We start from the raw sequence: 19,302 nt of genomic DNA on the forward strand, positions 1-19,302 counted from the left end.
TCGGGCGCCTCCGAGCGGCGGCGGCGTCGAGCGCCCCGATCCAATTCTGGATCGGGGGAAGGGGGAGTGGGGAGTGGGGGAACGTGGGGCGACGGGGGGGGTGGTGCGTGGGGGCTAGGGTTTCAGGGGTGAGGCCATATAGGCCAGGGGGGTTGTGGGATGGGCCGGCCGGGTAGCGGCCTGGTGGGCCGAAGCCCAGCAGGGGGGGGGCGCTTTTACACTCTTTTGTTTTTGGTTTTGAATTTCCCCCCCTTTGTATTTTTACTTTACTGTTTTCATTTAGTTCCTAATTATCTTAGTATTAACAAAATACCAAAGTGGCACCTAAATTGATGTTACAACTTATGTCACAACCACAAAAGGTTTCAACCCAAAATAATTTAGTTTATAAATTTTCAAAACATAAAAGGCATTTAATTAATGGTTTTAGCTAATGATTTAATTAGTTTAGTATATTTAAACATTTTGTAAAGCGTTGGTTTCTCCACCAATATGCCTTATGAATTAATAGTCATGTTAAGAACATTTTAGTTTTGACTTTTGAAAACTTTAACTGTTTGACTTGATTTTAACTTTGAATGTTTTGGACCGGTTTTTGATCTAGCGCAAGATTAGCAATAGTATCCAAGGTGACGTGGCGACATTAACGCGAGATTACTGTAGTCTAATTACCCGGGCGTCACAATGCAGTTCTCTTACCCGTCTCATGCAGTGCGGCTTTTCGTCGGTTGCAGTACGGTTTTCAGTCAGATGAAGTACGCACGTCGATTTGGGTGTCGCGAAAAACAGAATGTCCGCATTTCGATAATTCGAAATTCCTCTTAAACCGTAAAGAATTAGAGAGAGTGTTCTACATGAAAAAGTTGCGCCTCGATGATATCTTTCCAAGGGCGTACCATTTGAATCATTTCGACTAGCGGTTTGTAAAAAATTCACGAAAAACGGCCGCTGTCACTCGTCGTCCGCCGCATGATTTTCAAAATTAACTTAAAACTGTAAGGAATCTCAAAAACAATTCAACATATGAAAGTTGCGCCTCGTCCATAGCTTTTTAACGGTATATTACACGCCTCGTTTCAACAAACGGTTAAAAAATTGGAGCGAAAACAGTACCAAAAATTTGAATTTTTTTGAAAAGTAGAATTCCGTGATTTAGTAAATTTGAAATTGCTCTTAAACCATAACGAATTAGAGAAAACAATAGTTATGAAAAAGATGCGCCTCGACGATATCTATCCAACGGTGTATCATTTGCCTCATTCCGACGAGCAGTTTAGAAAAAAAGCGAAAAAATGCTTGCTGCCACTCTTTGTGGGCCGCACCGTTTTCGAAACTGCTCTTAAACCGCGGGGAATCTCGAAAAGTGTTCAACATGGCGAAGTTGCGCCTAATCCGTAGATTTCCAACGGTATATTACACGCCTCGTTTCTATAAACGGTTAAAAAATTAGAGCGAAAACAGTACCGAAAAAACACTACGCGCAGTTTTTTGCGACATGAAGTTCACTTGTCTCTGTAATGCAGTGCTCTTGCTAAAGAAAGTGCAGTGCCCTCGCGTTGAGCATGCAGTGCGGAAGTGTTATCAGAATAACTATTCTGATAATATTATCAGAATAGATGGGCTATATATATATTATCTGGCCCGTACCAAGAAGCACATCTTAACCTAATTTTATGTGCTTTCAACAAGTTGTCTGTGCTCAAAATTAACTTCTGCAAGAGCATTTCCGTAAAATAAATTCTACGTGAGTTTTTTTTTCTTGGTGAAGACTCTTTCCCTGCAAATTCAGAACTTGTCCCTTCAAGTATCCGAGTTTTCCTATCCACTTCAAGAAACTCAGGGATGCTGACGAAAAAGAGACTGGATAGCTTTGAGAAGCGCCTAAGTGTATGTACTTCCTAAGAAAAACATCTCTTAGTTGGAGACGCTTGGTGTTAATAAATCCCATACTCATCAGCCTTCCTATGTAGTATTGTACATTATATATCTTTTTTCGAGATGCCAAGTGGTACATAAAAAGCTCGATCACTCCTTAATAAATGGCATGCATAAATGATATACTCCTTATTTCAAAATATAAGGTGTATTTTTTTAGTATTACATCTTGTCAAACATACAAAGGTTTGACTTCTGAAGAAATGCATACACCTTATATTTGGAAAGGTGGAGACTATATATAAACTCGCAGATTGGAGCATATTATGTAGGCACCGATATCATGTTGGCTTGAGAAGGCTGCTTTGCGAGTGATTTCTAGGCTCCTCAATACTCAGTATAAAGTACCTAAAAATAAAACTCTGACCGCGATTTCACGACTCAATGGCAAGCCAGGGGATTCCCACTTCTGGGTCGGCTTAAGAAAATGAAATCCACGCCATTCTGAAATGACTCCTTTCATATCCATAGTGAACCCAAATTAATTTGGTTTTGGATTGACTTGGTTGGGATACACTCCACTTTCTAGACAATATTTACGCCTTCTCAACCTGGTGAGAAAAAATACACGTAACTATGGCACACGCCATAAGCACTGCTCCCTGAGTAGTTCCATCAAACCTTTGCTCCATTTATACAATCTGGTCACAGGATTGCTCTAGTGCATTTAACCGTGAACAACACCAATGTAATCTTCGTCAAAACGGGGCTTTCTACACGAAATTACTCTGGCATGCCGAGAAAGTTTCCAGAGTTCTATTTCCCATGAACAAGGTTTTTTTTAAGGTACAGGTAGGGCATTAGCCACCATCTTTGCATGGCATCGACGTCACTTAGTCTGTTAGACAGTTCATGCATCATGCAGCTTTGCATTGGTTTGGTAATTGGTAGCATGTGTGATGTGTGAGCCTCTGGACCATATCCGGCTAAATTTCGTGTTTGACCCTTTTCTAAAAGTTGATCGAGATCTGACCCTACTTTGTAAAAATTTCGGGATCTGACGCTTTTGCTACCGCCAAGGTCCATATGGCGGTAGGGTTGCATGCCCTATTGTAATTTTTTTTCCTAAGTATGAAACACAGTGTGTGCTTGCACCTACCGCCGGACACCTTGACCGTAGAGTTGTACAGCCTACCGGCAGTCTGTTTGGCGGTAGGGGTGTTTCCTACCATCAGGGTCCCTGGCGGTAGGCTGTTACACCCTAACGCCATGGACCTTGGCGGTCGCAAAAGGGTCAGATCTCGAAATGTTTATAAACTAGGGTCAGATCTCGATCAACTTTGAGAAAAGGGTCAAAACACGAAATTTTGCTACCATATCCATCTCAATCCAAACCTGCAGCTGAGTTGAGCCTGATCTAGCTCCTTTCCACGTTAGCAGCCAGCAGTTTATTAATCACCTGGAGCATGCTTGAACAGCTTCAGTTTTCTGCATACGTATGTACACCACCATTATTAATCATATGTGTAAAGCTGCAAGGAGAGTTGCAATGCAAATTTGCTTCTTGATTAACACTTGTTTAACCTTGAGCAAGGAGGGATACTTATTTGCATGCACACATGAGAAGCACTACGTACTATGGGCTAAACTAAACTAGCTAGGGAAATTCAGGCCTCAAGATTCGATCGCTTTAGTATAGTAAGTAACAGTTCTACGCGCTTCTCCTTGATGATGGAATCACCGAGGCATCAATTCTTGTGTTAGAAATATTAATTAGGGATGCTTTGCATTTGTCAACATTTGTGTGCTCATGACAACCTCATCAAGCATTACATGATTAAGGGAATACCAGCTTTCTTTACTAGTACATGCAACTACCTAGCGACAGGAGAAGGCTAGGATAACTACTACACTTGTAAGGCACCCGGTATCGAATTATTTTTAGGAATCTGTCAAAACCCTCCTTATGGAATATCAATTCTTCATATCCCACAATGTGTCCATTCCTGGCTAACATGGAGAAAAAATGTGGGTTATCTTGCAAAATGAAATAGAATAAAGTCGGAAAGTATTTTTTTAAGAGACTATGTCTCCACTATATATGTATATGAAATCAAACAAAAAATTAAGGTTAAAAACCTTAATCCCGTGATACCAGACACGTTTAAAAAAATGATCTACTAATATCCACGATAAAGAAACTAGTGAATCATTTATTTCTTTAAACTGGTGTTGTCACTGAATAGCGTCTCCGTAAAATGGTGTAAAGAGATGGCCTAAGGTCAAATATATATCCTCCCATGATATATACTAATCCTACATAACTAATAATTGTAATTAATTCATGAAGCTTTAGCGAATTATCTAACCATTAATATGTTTTGAACTATGTATTAACTCTCATTCACATTATTCGACACAATTTTATTCTTGAGACAAGCCATGCATAAGCCATGCGTCATTGTAGAACTATCCATAGAATGCAAATTGTAGTCATATGTACAGGAATATCTAGGTGTATAATTATGTGAAGAATTCGGCTTGTAACAACAGTTGGCAAGTCAAGATATCCTTGCTACTACAAAAAGCATTTAATATAGAATAATAGCTAATGGGCGCTACATCAAAGTAACTTGTTAAAATAAGGAGAAGAACACCAATGCAAAGTTCTCATCATCAAAAACAGTTTAATATGTATATTCTTTAAGTAATATAGTACCAGCTAGCCAGCCCTGATAGTGTACTAAATTTCCATTTTGATACGCATTTCAAAGTTCAACAAGTTTATCCTAAAACTCAAAATATGGTGCTAGGTCCAACTTGAACCTAAACTATGAAACAATACAGATTACCCTAAACTTTCTAAAACTGTTCCATTCCAACCTAACTTTGTTTGGGTAGTATTTTGGAATTTTGGGGTATCAAATAATGTGAAAACAATTCATAAATTTAACGAATTCGATGAGATCTAGGAATTGCGAGTAGTAGTTTATCTAAAAAATATGACCTTTTATGTCATGTGCAAAAACGACGAGAGATATAGGTTCCTCTTATTTTATGTAGAATATGACTTTTAATTTTTTTGAATGATTTTTCACATGCTCCCAATTCCTAGATTTGCCTTGTTTCATGTTTTTAATTCATTTTCTTGGAAATCCTAATGTGTAGCTTCGTCCAAAAATAGTCCTAAAATCCAAAGATATTTAGGACATACAGAATTAATGATAAATATGGAAACCTGGAAGCCCGAACAACTAACATGATTATTTGTTTTCCATACAAATTCACGAGATAATAAGTTTTTCTTGATTTTTTTAGAGGGCACAATATCCATATATTTTTTATCAAGTTCTGCAAATGATCATGTCATAACATTTCTTTAACATACAGAACCTGTCACCCTTTTTAGAAGACCACAAATACAAGCAACTCTTCAAAATGGGGTCCAAGTGTTCCTGTTAAATTGTTTTAGTATCATAGGGTTTATTTTAGATAGTGTTATAGTTCACGAATATGGACCACACGATAGTTTATGGTTCATAGTGGAAACTATTCAGATCTTTTTGGTAATCATGAACGCCATACTAAAAGAGGCAACTGATAAACCACAAGCTTCATATTTACTTTACTCCAATTATATACTTACATTGAACCACTTGACCAAAGGATTTTTTTCAATACCCAGAAAATCTGCGGTAAGTAGCTCTAGCGAGCAACCAAAGCCACCAAATTAATGAAGCACAAAATTAATCACCCCAAAGAAACTATTTATGTTCCATGGCATGCCCTCAATTCGGCACGCATCTACCGCCCTTTCATGTCCTTTTAATTATTTCTCATGAAATTCCTAACGTGCACAATCTTTCCAAACTATTTCCAAAGAAATTTATGACATTGAGAATTAATACTAAAATTGAAACCATGGGGAGAAACAACCAACTAGTATGATCATTTTGTGTCCCATGCAAATAAACGTGATAAATGAACTTCCCTTAATTAATTTCTTCACATGACTTAAATAGTTATATTTTAGGTTGGATTTTTGTAGCTTATCATGCCATAGAGTTTCCTAAATATGTGAATTAGTTTACCCTTTTTTGGAAGGCCAAAAATACAAGGCACTCTTCATAACCATGTTTTAGTTCATTTTAATCGGCTTTTGAATTTTCAGGGTTTTACTGTGGATAGTTTCAGAGCTCGTGGTTCAATTTGAAGTGTTGGACCACATGAAAATTTATGTTTCAAAGTGGGCATTTATAAAAAAATAGTTTGGTAATATTGAGCACATACTAAGAGAGTCAAGACAACATTGAGCTACTTGGCCAAAGAATATTTTTTGTCAATTTAACCGGACAAATAATAACCGAAAAACCTGAGGTAAATAGCTCTGGTGAGCCTCCAAAACTACCAAATTAAGCACAAAATTAATTATCTCAAAGAGATGATTTATGTGCTATGGCATGCCTCCCATTAGGCACCCATCTAGTGCTACAAAATATGGATTTATCCTTCATGAAAAAAGATTAAAACAATTTACTACCAAAGTACACAAAATCAACATGAAAAAATCAACTAACTAAAAGAGATCCTAAAAGTGGAAAGTAATTTAGGGCATAGAGAATTAATTCTAAAAAGGAAAACATGAAAAAACAACCAACTAATATGATCATTTGTGTTCCATGTAAACACACAACTAAACACAATAGGTAATTGAAAACTTCTTGATTGCTTCACATGACATAAATAGTCATATTTTTGGACGAATTTGTGCTGACTGTCAAGTCAGAGTGTTTCCTGAATATATGGAACCTTTCGCCTTTTTTGAAATGCCTCAAATGCAAGACACTCTTCAATACTAGGTCTGAGTTCATGTTAAATGGTTTTAGAGTTTTCTGGGTTTAATGTGGTGGACAGTTGCATAGGTCACGGTCCAATTTGGAACGCACGATAATTTATGGTTCAAAGCGGACAATTTAAAAATATCAAAAAAAAAGGTAATAATGAACACCTACTAAAAGAGGGAAGATGACATGGGGCATGAATTGATAAATCACGAGATCCATATATACTTTACTACAATTGGATAATTACATGTTGAGCCACTTGACCAAAGGTTTTTTTGTCAATAATAACCGGGCAAATAATAACCGGAAAACCTGAGGGAAATAGCTCTGGTGAGCCTCCAAGCCACCAAATTAAGCACAAAATTAATCATCTCAAAGAAATGATTTATGTGCCATGGCATGCCTTTCACTGGGCACTCGTCTACTGCTACAAAATATGGATTTATCCATGCATGAAAAAGGAATAGAAAAGGGGTAAAAAAGAAGTTACTGCCAAAGTACACACAGGAAAATATTGTACTATCCGGCAAAAACCCGGCAACGGAGTGGGAGATGGGGTAGCTAGACGCAGTCCACCTCCATGGTGCCGGTATCCAGGAACTGGTGGAACGTGTACCCGCCGGCAGCTGCGTCGTGGCCGCACTCGTCGTCGCTCTCGCTGCTGGTGCCGTACTCATCGCAAGGTGGATGGTTCAAGTCGAGCCACAGCCCACGCTTCATGCCGACAACGGCGTCGTCGCTGCTGTCGCCGTGCTTCTTGATCGCTGCTGTCGGCGGCGTAATAGCCATGACGCCACCACCTCCGCCTACGGCCATGGCACGGTGGCGCCGCATGTGGCCACCGAGCGCCTGTCCGATGGCGAACTCCAGCCCGCAGACGGAGCATCCGTGCAACTTGGGCTTGAGGTTGCCCCCGTCGTCCAGCCGTGGCTTCTTGTGGCTGGCCCGGTGCCCGCCCAGCGCCTGGAACGACGGGAACACGCGGTCGCACGTCTTGCACACGAACACCCGCTCCGGGGCGCGGTCACCGCGCACCGCCATCGGCATCGGCATGGGCATCGCCTGCTCCCGCGACACGAGCAGCAGCATGCGCGCCATCTCCTTCTCCTCAAAAGCATACCTCTTTGTCATTGCTCTGGACCCAATTGATCAATCTCTGTAACTCTAAAGATGATGATGATGAAGATGAAGAAGCTGATGAAGAAGAAGTGCATCAAGCCGCAGCTGTATTTATAGGCCATTTGCACCATAAAACAAATAAGCCAGTAGTAGCTAGGCAGTAGTGACACTTAATCTAGTATATGTTTCTCCAGTTAAAGAAATGCACAACTTGGCCCTAGAGATAGATGAAGAGGGAAGCAACGGCGTCGAGTATCTCCTCGAAGCCGCTGCTCACCTCAGATGCAATGCAAGTGGTTCGAAATCAAGCCACTCTAGAGCCTCATGCAACGCGTCGTGAGCTCAGTGCATCCCTTGGATTAACAGAAAATATATGTAGCATGATGATGCACATACCTGTGCACGGCCGCTTCAGTAGTTCAGTTCAGATCAACCAAAGGGGCTTATTCAGGTTTGACCTGTGCACATGACTCATGAGGGCCTTTATATATTCTCAAGGTCAACTGTTTCCTCCTCTAGTGTCCTGTCTTGTTTTGGAGAGACTGAAAATTTCAATAGCAGAATCTCTGAAATGTGGCAGGATAGCATATCAACAAGTGCACTTCATATCAGAAAGGAAAAAAAGGATCAGTTGAGAACTGAGATGAGATTATGACATGCTACTTTGTGTCAAAACTTTTTATTCCTTTTTTTGTAGATTATGACGACACGGTACTTTGTGTCAACGAAGATCCCATTTTCCTTTTCCTGGGATAAATTGTGGTCCACTGAATCCTGCAGAGTTTACTTCTGTCAGTCCCATCAGTTTTGGTCGTGGCTACCTAGGCTGATTGGTATGGCAACCTAGAATTGCAATTAAATTAGTATCACACCGAAGATCGCTGAAGATCGCCTGCTTAATGATGCTCTTATCAAACGTCTCATGCCTGCTCCAAATGGCACATGAAACAGTATCTCTAGATCTCTTCTTATTTTCCTTATTTTTTCATTAGGGGCATCTAATACCTTTTGCACTTGCAATGCTGGTACAGTGTCATAGATGGCTCTTCCAGTCAAAAGTAGCCAGGCTAAACTACCATCAAGTAGTGGCATCTGAGACTGGACATTAAACAAATCCAACTCTTCATGTTAAAATTAGCGGTTATCACCGATGATTGGTTCTCGGGGTTGCTTCCGTCCACACCGCACTAGCTGATTGGACTGAACTGATCAATAATTGCTGCTTGATGTCAGCAAGAAAGTAGCTTGGCTTAGTTGTGCATCCTTTACTTTCTAGTTTTCTAATTGCAACTTGTGTTAAATAGTGTCTTCTGTTGCTACTTCAGGACTTGAGAGTTTGTGGCGTCTCGGTTTGTTCCACACAGTGGAAGTGTTTGATGGGCATCAAATGGAATCTTGCCCCTGTTCACATTTCAGAGATAAGAAATGAAATTACTAAATGAAGATTCTATGTCATGGATCTCATCAGACTCTTGGTTATGTGATGTTTAAACCTTTTTTGAGAGTAATTAGTACTTAAGACTAAATTAAGAGTCTAGGAAATCCATCATGTACCTGCTTCTCAGTACTTGAGATTCTCCAGATAAGTAGTGGCACTGCTAGTAGTACACAGATGACAACGCACATTTTTTCGAATCCGTTCGCTGCGTCTCATAATGCTGGATGCAATGCAAAAGAATTCGCAAAGGCCAGTAGGCAAGATGGCCCTTTGTGCACCCTCAAGTAACATGATCCTTCGGTGCCGACGGTACGCTCAAGCCAGTATTATAAAAGGAGCAATTATTCTCTGCTCGCCAACTGTCCAGTTGATATAGAAGATTCAGATAACTTGCTGAGCACACATTTGCCTGAGGAACAGAAATGGCCAATTTGCAGTTTGCTGAGCACACATCTAGATGCTGCCGATGATTGGCGTTTCGAGGCTGGAGTTCTATTCGCCCCAGCAACTTACGCTCATTGGTTTAGTAATAATAATCACCCTGACAGCACATAACATGTTAACATAAGTTACTTCTTTGTCCCTCTCAAGTCAGAATCTGAACTTGGAGCTTGCGCTGCATCTGCCGTTCCCCGCATAATTGAGCAAAGATACAAGTTTGCTTCCCTCTCAGCATAAACAACAAGAACAAGCCCCGCTATTTGCCGCATAAAATGCTCAAAAGTAGAAGTTTGCTTCTTGGTTTGCCTCAAGATTCAGCAACATCTGAGATTCTCAAACCCCTGTATCATCATGTCAAACCTACGCAGATTGCTAACTGGCACACGGCTTTGGTGCCCAATGCTCAGAATTGCTTGTGTTGACTTGCTTCCTATGCTAGTTATACTTATCTGATGTCTTGGTACCAAAGAATCAAAGCAAATGTTTGGTACCTTTGTGGTAATTGTTTTCTCACTTTGTCTAGCATGCCGGGCACAACATACATCACTAAAATATAAATTGAAGAAGCAATGTCAGCCATCATTTCTGAAGGAAAAAAAACTAGAAAGGCCGGTAAGAGCGATCGAGGCGTCGAGCGGTTCCAGTTTTCTGCATCTACTTTCTGAGTAAGCAATGTGCTGACCACCGATGCATAAGAATCTTCAAGGGAAGGGGCACTACTTTAGATGCTGCTGACTGATTCCAAAGGTTAGCTAGTACACAATATGATATTAGGCGTGCGTCACCGCTTGAGATTGCAGTTTGGGGTCGCGAAGGGGCAGAATATTCCTTGATGATTCAGGGGGCAGAATTAGCACCACTAATTGCAACCCCTTGCTACATAAGAGCCACCATCCTAATTTTATGAAGAAATGAGAGAAGAGGAATCGGGACAGCTATACTTCTCATTGATTTTCTCCAAATCTTGAAAACTTGAATTGGACTGGCAAATCAGAAAACAATGACCTGCTATAGGCTAGGCAGTAGTGCCCTGTTTAGAACCCTAAGATACTGTTTTGTTGATTCAGTTAGCTTGCCACGTTCTATCCACTTCAATTATGTGGTGCAGCTCTAATCTGCACCAACTACAATTAGAAAAAAAAAAAACAAGGTGGAGTTCAAAAGCAACTATGAATTGTATAGTTGGAGCTAGTAGTGCTGTGATGCAACTAAGCATCAGTGCAATTGTTTTTATCCATTGAAAGAGAAATATCTGATTAGCACAGCACACAGGATAACAAAGATGCGTGACTTTTTTAGTAGAATCAGTCGTAAGCAAGGATTCCAAAACCGGATACCAGAAAATACCGGTTAAATATGGGCGGTAACTAGTTTTTCTTTTACGGACAGTTCCATCCAGCAATCAAATTTAAACTCAAATATATGGATTTTTTTTTGCCGTACTGCTCAGAATTCAATTCCAAATATCTTTTTTGGGGTGTGTTTGTTGCAACTGGTGCATCTGATCTCGGTTTCCCTATCAAGTAGTGTTCGGGATTTCCAAAATAAATTCAAGTCATACACACATCCAGTGCTAACAAGGAAAACATGCCACATTCATTGCCCGATTTGGATTAGCTATTCACACGAGGTTTGCCTTTTTGTTTTGTTTCTCGAGCTATATTTGGAGTTGAGATTTGGAATCTTGTAACACAGTAGAAATATTCCTTTTCTACATCCACAAAATTTTAAGAATTTTTGAACAATTCTAAATAGGGCAACCAAGGTCGGGTGCACCACGGGGCGCCCGATGCACCAAATATGATCCTTATAAGGAAAGGATGATGATCCTTTCTTTCGATAGGATTAGGATCCATCTCACCTCATTGCAACATAGTGGGGTTATGTGCGCCATTTGCGAGGCGCCAAAATCCTCATAGGTTAACCGAAACCACCTACCAAAGAAATAATGGAAAGTGATATTTTTTTTCTTTGTTCTGCCAATGGATAAAGAAGGCAATTGAAAGTTGACAAACACAAATCATCGTCATGAACAACCCGTTGCTCTCATGAGTGACAAACTGGGTGAAGAAAAACTTGCTTTTTGAGAAAGAGTTAAGTCATTGTCAGAGAAAAGAGCAGCAGCGGGTTGCTGCGTTCGGGGCTGGAACTCACACTGTTAGAACCTCCCTGCCTGGGAGAAGGAGAGAGAGCACTTTGCTTCTGCCTGGATTTTCTAGGGTTCTTGTCGCCATCTCCACGTAGGTCGCCACCGGTGTGATGCAGACGGCACTGCATGTTGGAGTATCAGGCATAGTTAGTGCAATGCACCTAGATATCCATACATGTCATCACACACATACAAAAGCAAGTGGTCAGTAGTGATTGATTCAGTCAGCATCCAGTAGTAGTAAGCACATTTATGTTGACATCCTAATGCTTTGTAAGATCTCACGGTCTTATATTTTTTGTTTGGTTTCTCCATTTGAGTTCACAAGCCAATACTATCTCTAGTAATTTTTTCAGATGTATCTTCAAAACCGAATGCTAGTTAGCACAGGAACGAAATAATGGTTGGAACAACATATTTCGGATACTGCAATTTGTTCCTGGTATTAATAAGCTGTAATAGCAAATACAGTGCACATAGATTGAGTACTGGACTGCCTAATTCATCACGCAGCCAAACTTTTCCACGCAAAAAAGAATATGACGCAGTCAAAATTTGATAAGGGTAAATGGAAGATACAACATGTGTCTACTGACATACAAGATTGCTCTGTAAAATGTCTCGTGATCATCCTATTGAGGAATCATTTCCTCTCCTTTAGAGGAGAAAATTCTTGGTGCGGCTCGAACGAAGGGGCACTACCAATCAAAAAGTAACTGGTCCACCGTGATCATTTGGCCTTGTTGGGGCATTCTGATGAGAGATGACCAGCTATGCCGCATTCATAGCACGTCCGTCTCTTCTTTTTCTTTGGAGGCGCCGAGCTTGTGTCGTCACTAGGTTTATTTTCACCAGAAACAGCTGAAGGTTCCGTACTTGAGCCACCAACAGGTTTAACTGCTTCCTCGGGATTAATCTCAGTGGCCTTTTTGTTGGGGCAAGCTGACGAGAGATGACCGGAGACGCCACATTCATAGCATGTCCGTCTCTTCTTCGACGCTGTCGAGGCAGATTCAGTATTGGCCTTATTTTCATCAGCTATGACTTCAGGAGCACTTTTATTTGGGCAAGCAGATGATAGATGACCAGGAATGCCACATTCATAGCATGTCCGTCTCTTCTTCGACGCTGTTGTGGCAGATTCGGTATTGGCCTTAGTTTCATCAGCTATGACTTCAGGAGCACTTTTATTTGGGCAAGCAGATGATAGATGACCAGGAATGCCACATTCATAGCATGTCCGTCTCTTCTTCGATGATGTTGTGGCTGAGTCAATATTGGCCTTAGTTTCATCAGCTATGACTTCAGAAGCCTTTTTGTTGGGGCAAGCTGACGATATATGGCCAGGAACGCCACATTCATAACACGTGCGTCTCTTCTTCGACAATGCTTCAGCTGAATCAGTATTATCCTTATTTTCACTGGATATGACTTCAGAAACCTTCTTATTAGGGCAAGCAAAAGAGAGATGGCCAGGAGTGCCACATTCATAACATGTACGGATGTTGTTCTTTGATGAGTCTGAAGTTGCTTTGTCATCTGGTTTCTGGTTTTCTTTCTTTGGAACAGCACATCTGATTCTGGCTGGTCTCCCCTTAATCACGTTCTGGTCAAGCTTCAGACCAATAGCAAGAGATGTGCTATCAGAAAAATCAACATGTGCAAAGCCTTTGAATTCACCTGTCTCCTTGTCTGTTCCAAAACGGATGGATGAGATCTTGCAATCAGAAAAGAACTTCCTCAGATCATCCTCTGTTACGTCCCAAGCTAGGTTTCCAACATATGTCCTATTGTATCCCTCTATCATCTTTGGGGCAAAATCTTCCTTCTCATGGTTAGATTTGACCTTTTCGCGGTTAGCCTTGTAAGGCTGGACTTTCAAAAGGAATCCTCCCCTGTGATTGTTTAACAAAAATGACGTCACTTATGAATCACAACTGAAACAAACAAGGGGTAACATTAAGGAGATGTGCTTACATATCTGCACCATCAAGGGCCAATGCCCTTTTTGCGGCGGCATCAGTCTGCACAAGAAAACTCTGTCAGGTTTCAACTTCCAAACAACTCTAAAAGCATGCTGCTGATGAGTCATGTGAATTAATCTACTCGTGATAACAGATTAAGAGCATCTTGTGGTGGTACAAGCTGACTCCGATGGACTAAAATGAAACTAAAAAAATGTAGATAAGAGCACTGTTCAAAAGTTGTACCACAAGATTCAAGCTACAGGCAGATCCTCCAAACGACGACAATGACTGAAACACACTGCTGATAAGTCATGTGCTCTACCAAGCAGATTAAGAGCATCTTATGTTGGTATCGAGCCAACTCCAATTTATTACAAAAAATTAAATGGTCGATGAGAGTTCTGCTCAAACATTGTAGTAACATAAGACGCAAGGGTACACCACCGCTTACCACCAAAAGACCTTAAAGATGAATGCACTAGAGGTTTGGAAATAAAACCAACAATTTCTACACAAGTCAGACTGCCATACATACACAGTTAATTGAATCAAAACGCCAATGTCATCAAACCTTAAACATTCAGTACACTAAGAAGATGTCTTAGATTGTTCAATATACTTGTAAATTGAACATGCCTGCATGAACATGAACACAACACTAGAACAAAGGGTACTACGTTTCGAAGCTGACCTTGAATGTGAGAATGGCAATACCCCTGAACTTCCCGGTGTCAGGAAAAGTCATGCAGTCCAGCGCAGTGATACTGCCACATCCTTCAAAGAAACTTCTAATGTCATCCTCAGATGAATAGTACGGGATGCCACCAACATACACCTTCTTTATACTTTGCTCACTGAAACAAGGAAGCAAATTATTAAACAGCTGCCAACATCCTATAAGAACCTTATCTCCACCCTGTGTACTGCACTCCTTAACAAATCAATAAACATACGACCAGAAAGCAATAAAATTGCCATATCATTTCACAAAGAAACTTCCAGACCAAACAGTTTTTTCGTGGAAGAACAAAGCTCACAACAAAGTCTGATGAGCAAACAATTTCTGATGTACTGTACAGTTACAGCACTATTTGAGTCAACATACATCACTATTTGAGTCAACAGCAAAGCTAGACAGTCCAAGTCCGAGCAACTTCTAACTATGCAATAAGTCCCATCCTGCTATGCTATTCTTAGTCACTAACTCACTGTGTTATTTTAATCCCTCTAATTATTTGCAGAAACAGTGTCTTGTCTTACATGCCTCTGTTATGTGATATCGTCTGTCCTCATACCTATCTAATGAGAAAGAAGGTACTCAAGAACTCTGCCCTTTACAGTTTTAACTCACCTATCTTGCGACACAATTGGATTGTCAGATACACCTGCCTGGCCAGGCTCTTCTGACTTGATTTTCTTCACCTCTTCTGACTTAATTTCCTTCGCCTCTCCTTCCATCTTTGTGGCGTCTAGATTGTGTTCACTGAAACAAGTAGAAAAAACATTACATAACAAATGTTAATGCAAGGACCAGACAGGTAAACACCACCGTCTTACACCTCATCGAGATTCAGCATGCCAAAAACAACCCTAGAAAGCAATTAAAGTGCCACTTCACAAAATGAAGTGTTATCTTCCAGCATGGAAGGCAAGCAAAAGGTGTTTTTCTCAGATCAAACCCAAACTAGATAACCAGATAGTTGCTTACGTACTACAGCTCTTCCAACATGATGAAGTTACCAAACTAGATGGATGAAGGCATTTACAATGTTATGACTACTTTTCTGAATGATAAAACTAAGCAATGGCATCTTAACATCAAGAGTTCAACACAGTTCCTATCTACATGGCATGAACCTAACAGCAAAAGAGGTACTCGAGCACAAATGCACCAATTTGTCGAAGCGCCAACTCACCTATCATCTGACACAGCTGCATCAGCGCCGGCCACCTCCACGTCCTGCTTCTCCGCCTCATCATCAGACTTCTTGTTAGCCGCGGCCTCCGCCTCCATCAGCCTCCTGACCCTCCTCTTCTCCTTCTTCTCCTTCCTCCTCTCCTCCCTCCGCCGCATCACCTCCGCCCTCTGCGCCAGGGCGGCCTCGTCCACCACCGCCGGCTCCTCAAGGTCGTCACCACCATCCACTTCCGGGCCCTGCTTCCCCGGCTCTCCGTCAGACTTCTTGCTCGCCGCCGCCTCGGCCTCCGCCAACTTCCTGGCCCGCATCTTCTCCTTCTTCTTCTTCCTCTTCTCCTTCTCCTCCTTCCTCCTCTCCTTCCTCCGCCGCTCCAGCTCCGCCTTCGACGCAGGGTCCGCCTCGTCCACGGCCGGCTCCTCCAGGCCCTCCGCCTTCTCCTCCGGGCCCTCCGCCTCCACCGCCGGAGCGGGTGATTTCTCCGGAGACGCCTTCTTGTTCTTGGCGCTCTTGGTCCGGGGAGGGCGGGGCCCCGGGCGCTTGGGCCGGGGCCGCTTGGAGGCCACCAGCCGCACCTTTATCTTCTTCGCCTCCGCGGCAGCCTCCCCCTCGGCGCCCCCGCCGGGGAGGAGCGCGTGGAGCTTCTGCTTCAGCTTCTTGCGCGCGAGCACCATGGCGGCGGCGGCGGCGGCGGCGGAGTGGAGAGAAAGACAGAGAGAGGGGAGAGGAAGAGAGGACGGGACGAGACGAGACGAGACGGCGAGGTTTATAGTGGGCCGGGCTGATGTGGGCCTTACATTGATCGAACGTGCGGTTCGGCCCATCAAGGGACGACCCGGCCCGGCCCGATCTCTGCTCTTCTCTTACCCTAGGCCGCCGCCGCAACCCTAGCGAGCGAGCGAGCGAGAGAGCGCGATGGCCGGGGGCAAGATGGCGGCGGCGACGGCGGCGAAGTGGGCGGAGGGGTACCCGTGGAAGGAGAAGCTGGCCAAGTACAAGGGGGAGCTGAGCAAGGGGGTGTGGGGGTACTGGGAGCTCGGGGCGTGGAAGCCGCTGGGGATCAGCGGCCGGCAGCGCGCGCGGCTCCGCAAGGAGGTGCTCCTCGCCGGCGAGGACTGGACCTACGACCCGCCCCGCGGCGAGATGCGCACCAAGCGCAAGGGCCACAAGGTCGACCGCATCGCCGCCGAGAAGTAATGAGCCTCCCCCATTTCCCTCCACCCCTCCCAATCTGCGCCATTTCTCTTCTCGATGCCTGGTTAACTTGGTTTGGTTTGGTTTGTTTCCGCAGGCGTGCCAACACCGTTGAGCTGATGAAGAAGATGCCCCAGATGCTCCTCGACTACAAGGTTCGCCTCCTCGCCTCGCCCTTCTGTGCTTCATGTTGTCTCCGTTTGCCATCCGGTGTGCCTGCGCATTGCAATTGTGTAGCAATCCTTGCCGTGTATAATCAATGCCGTGCTGAGCAATCCTTGTATAGTTGTATGTAACCATGTGTTTCCTGGCTGGTATCAGTAGCTTGAGTGTGCTGTTTCAATCATCAGGGTTTATTTGCTCGACGCAAGTCACATTATCAGTGTTTTAGTTATCACTGCTTAATCTGTTGTAAGCATAGCCATAACTGGAGTCATGCGCACTGCAGACTTTGCTTAGATATAAGCCACGAGACATTAAGGCCCTGTTCGGCAACCCTCCGCTCCTTCAGCGCGGAGCGGAGCGCACGGAGTGGCCCTTGAGCGACTCTGAAAATTTGAACTGGATGCTGCTCCGCTCCAGAGCGGAGTTGGAGCGGGGAGAGAGTCCCAACAGGCTCTAAGTACAAGGGATTTCAAGCCAACTAGTGTTATGATCTTTCTCGGCACTTGCTCGTGGATCTTCCTTGAAAATTTACACTTAAGCCCCATTTCTCCCAAATGCAGCAGCATGAGATACTTAGGCTGCAGCTGGGCTTTCAGTTGCTGGCATACCATTCAAATCAGCTTGATTCATCATTGGAGGCTTAGCTAAACTTCTAAAGAGTTTGCTCCCTGGTCTTATGAGTTCACAAGTGTTTGCACTATACATTTTGTGCAACAATGTGTAAAGCCCAGTAAGCGCTTGCCTGCAAGATGAGACAACCTATTCTGGTCAGCTGCTAGAATGGCTATGGAGCACTGGAATTAAATATCTGTGCTGGTAATTAAATTTCTTGATAATTGCTAGTTATAGTTCATCTTATCATTGAACATGGATCAATTATTAAGGGCTCGATTTGGGAGAAATATATTTTCTTGTGAAAACTATGCTGCCAGTTTAGTTGAGTTCTTACTGAAGACAGCATACCTTGTACTTTAAGGCTACATGTTGTGCACTTGTGATCATTGTGTTCACCATGGCAATGATTAATGTGATTGCGTACAACTTCTCTGTGCCTTGAAAGGAAGCATCTAACTGGTTCTTCTTTTGTCTGTGTTTGCACAAATTGTTATTTCTGCAGAAACGCAGATGGGATAAAAAGATGAAAGAGGAGGAGGCGGCAGCAGCAAAGGCTACTTAGGGACTGGCCTGCTGGTGATTCTACCGTTTGTTGTGGCAATCGGGAAGGAACTCTTAATATAAACATATTCTGCGCACAATGAAACTAGTCTCCCTTTTTTGTTTGATGAGGCCAAGCTGTTGATTAAGTATGCTGCTCTTCCTGAATAAGGTCGAAGGGAGTGTAATGTAGGAATTTCATAGGCTTATTGGCTTTTGCAGTCTTTTTCGCCTTGCTGCTTTCCAACTCTAGTGCCACCTGCCACACTTTGTAATGCATTTTTTTATAACATCGGTCATATAATCAGGATTCTAGCCTGGTCCCAACCTGCATTGAACCCAACTTGTTTGCTGAAACAGATCAAAATTATGAGTGTGTGTTAGTTATTCTCATGTATCATTGGCACTGCAGGGTTTTTTTTTGTGTGGCAGAAAGGGTCATTCAAGTAAATATATGCCATAGTATAATATGAGAACTGGATTATAGACACCATATAGAATTTTTCCTTTTTTCTTTTGAGATCTGGGAGGAAATGTGCCAGTATATCTAGGCACCATAGAATAGAGTGATGTATAGGGCATATTTAAAACTATTATTGCACACAAGAATGACTCCTCGGTTCTTTATGTTGCTGCACTGGGAGTTGTTGCAGCTGCTAATAATAGACATAGCCTGGGTATGTGTCATATACACACACATTTGGGTTGTGTGGCAGGAAAATCATCAGGCGTCCACAGTGGTCGCACCCGGTTGCATGCATCAAGTCATGAGCCAGGAGGCCCCTCTCAGCTAGGCCCGCTTGAGATTTAACACCCACGATTGCGTTGCATTGCATCTAGTGCTCAAGATTCTATCGCACCATGTTTGATTGCATGCATCATATTGTTTGTGGTCATCTTTTCTCAAGAGTGGTGAGCTTACCAACAAATAACAGCACAACACTTCGATCAAATAGCAAGGCGTTACTCGTCATCTTGTCCAAGCTAACCGTTTGCATAAAAACACTTGCTTGAAAAAAATAGAATTGTCTCGATGGAT

The 19,302-nt window shown here is 42.7% G+C and overlaps 3 protein-coding genes across 3 annotated transcripts; 1 reads left to right on the top strand and 2 right to left on the bottom strand.

The window, feature by feature from the left end:
- Positions 1–6,917: 6,917 nt before the first annotated feature.
- LOC119360509 (zinc finger protein ZAT12-like) lies at positions 6,918–7,921 on the bottom strand. The gene has a single exon (XM_037626119.1). It carries the CDS (start codon positions 7,848–7,850, stop codon positions 7,281–7,283), a length of 570 nt encoding a protein of 189 aa, XP_037482016.1. The 5' UTR covers positions 7,851–7,921; the 3' UTR covers positions 6,918–7,280.
- Positions 7,922–12,290: 4,369 nt separating this feature from the next.
- Positions 12,291–16,479, bottom strand: LOC119360520 (protein gar2-like). The gene is made up of 5 exons (XM_037626128.1): positions 15,750–16,479; positions 15,185–15,316; positions 14,525–14,687; positions 13,844–13,890; positions 12,291–13,761 (listed from the first exon to the last, which is right to left on the bottom strand). The coding sequence occupies exons 1-5, from the start codon at positions 16,421–16,423 to the stop codon at positions 12,597–12,599; spliced, it is 2,181 nt and encodes a 726-aa protein (XP_037482025.1). The 5' UTR covers positions 16,424–16,479; the 3' UTR covers positions 12,291–12,596.
- Positions 16,480–16,640: 161 nt separating this feature from the next.
- On the top strand, positions 16,641–18,650 carry LOC119360531. The gene is made up of 3 exons (XM_037626131.1): positions 16,641–16,942; positions 17,041–17,098; positions 18,226–18,650. The coding sequence occupies exons 1-3, from the start codon at positions 16,665–16,667 to the stop codon at positions 18,283–18,285; spliced, it is 396 nt and encodes a 131-aa protein (XP_037482028.1). The 5' UTR covers positions 16,641–16,664; the 3' UTR covers positions 18,286–18,650.
- The last annotated feature ends 652 nt before the right edge of the window (positions 18,651–19,302 follow it).

Source organism: Triticum dicoccoides, chromosome 1A (assembly GCF_002162155.2).
Source record: "Triticum dicoccoides isolate Atlit2015 ecotype Zavitan chromosome 1A, WEW_v2.0, whole genome shotgun sequence".
Taxonomy (NCBI): domain Eukaryota; kingdom Viridiplantae; phylum Streptophyta; class Magnoliopsida; order Poales; family Poaceae; genus Triticum; species Triticum dicoccoides.

Coding starts and splice junctions, on each gene's coding strand:
- LOC119360509 (XM_037626119.1), bottom strand. CDS start 7,850: ATGACAAAGAGGTATGCTTTTGAGGAGAAGGAGATGGCGCGCATGCTG.
- LOC119360520 (XM_037626128.1), bottom strand. CDS start 16,423: ATGGTGCTCGCGCGCAAGAAGCTGAAGCAGAAGCTCCACGCGCTCCTC. Junction 14,688..15,184: donor CCAATTGTGTCGCAAGATAG/GTGAGTTAAAAC, acceptor TCCTTGTTTCAG/TGAGCAAAGTATAAAGAAGG. Junction 13,762..13,843: donor GCCCTTGATGGTGCAGATAT/GTAAGCACATCT, acceptor AAACAATCACAG/GGGAGGATTCCTTTTGAAAG.
- LOC119360531 (XM_037626131.1), top strand. CDS start 16,665: ATGGCCGGGGGCAAGATGGCGGCGGCGACGGCGGCGAAGTGGGCGGAG. Junction 16,943..17,040: donor GACCGCATCGCCGCCGAGAA/GTAATGAGCCTC, acceptor TTGTTTCCGCAG/GCGTGCCAACACCGTTGAGC. Junction 17,099..18,225: donor AGATGCTCCTCGACTACAAG/GTTCGCCTCCTC, acceptor TTATTTCTGCAG/AAACGCAGATGGGATAAAAA.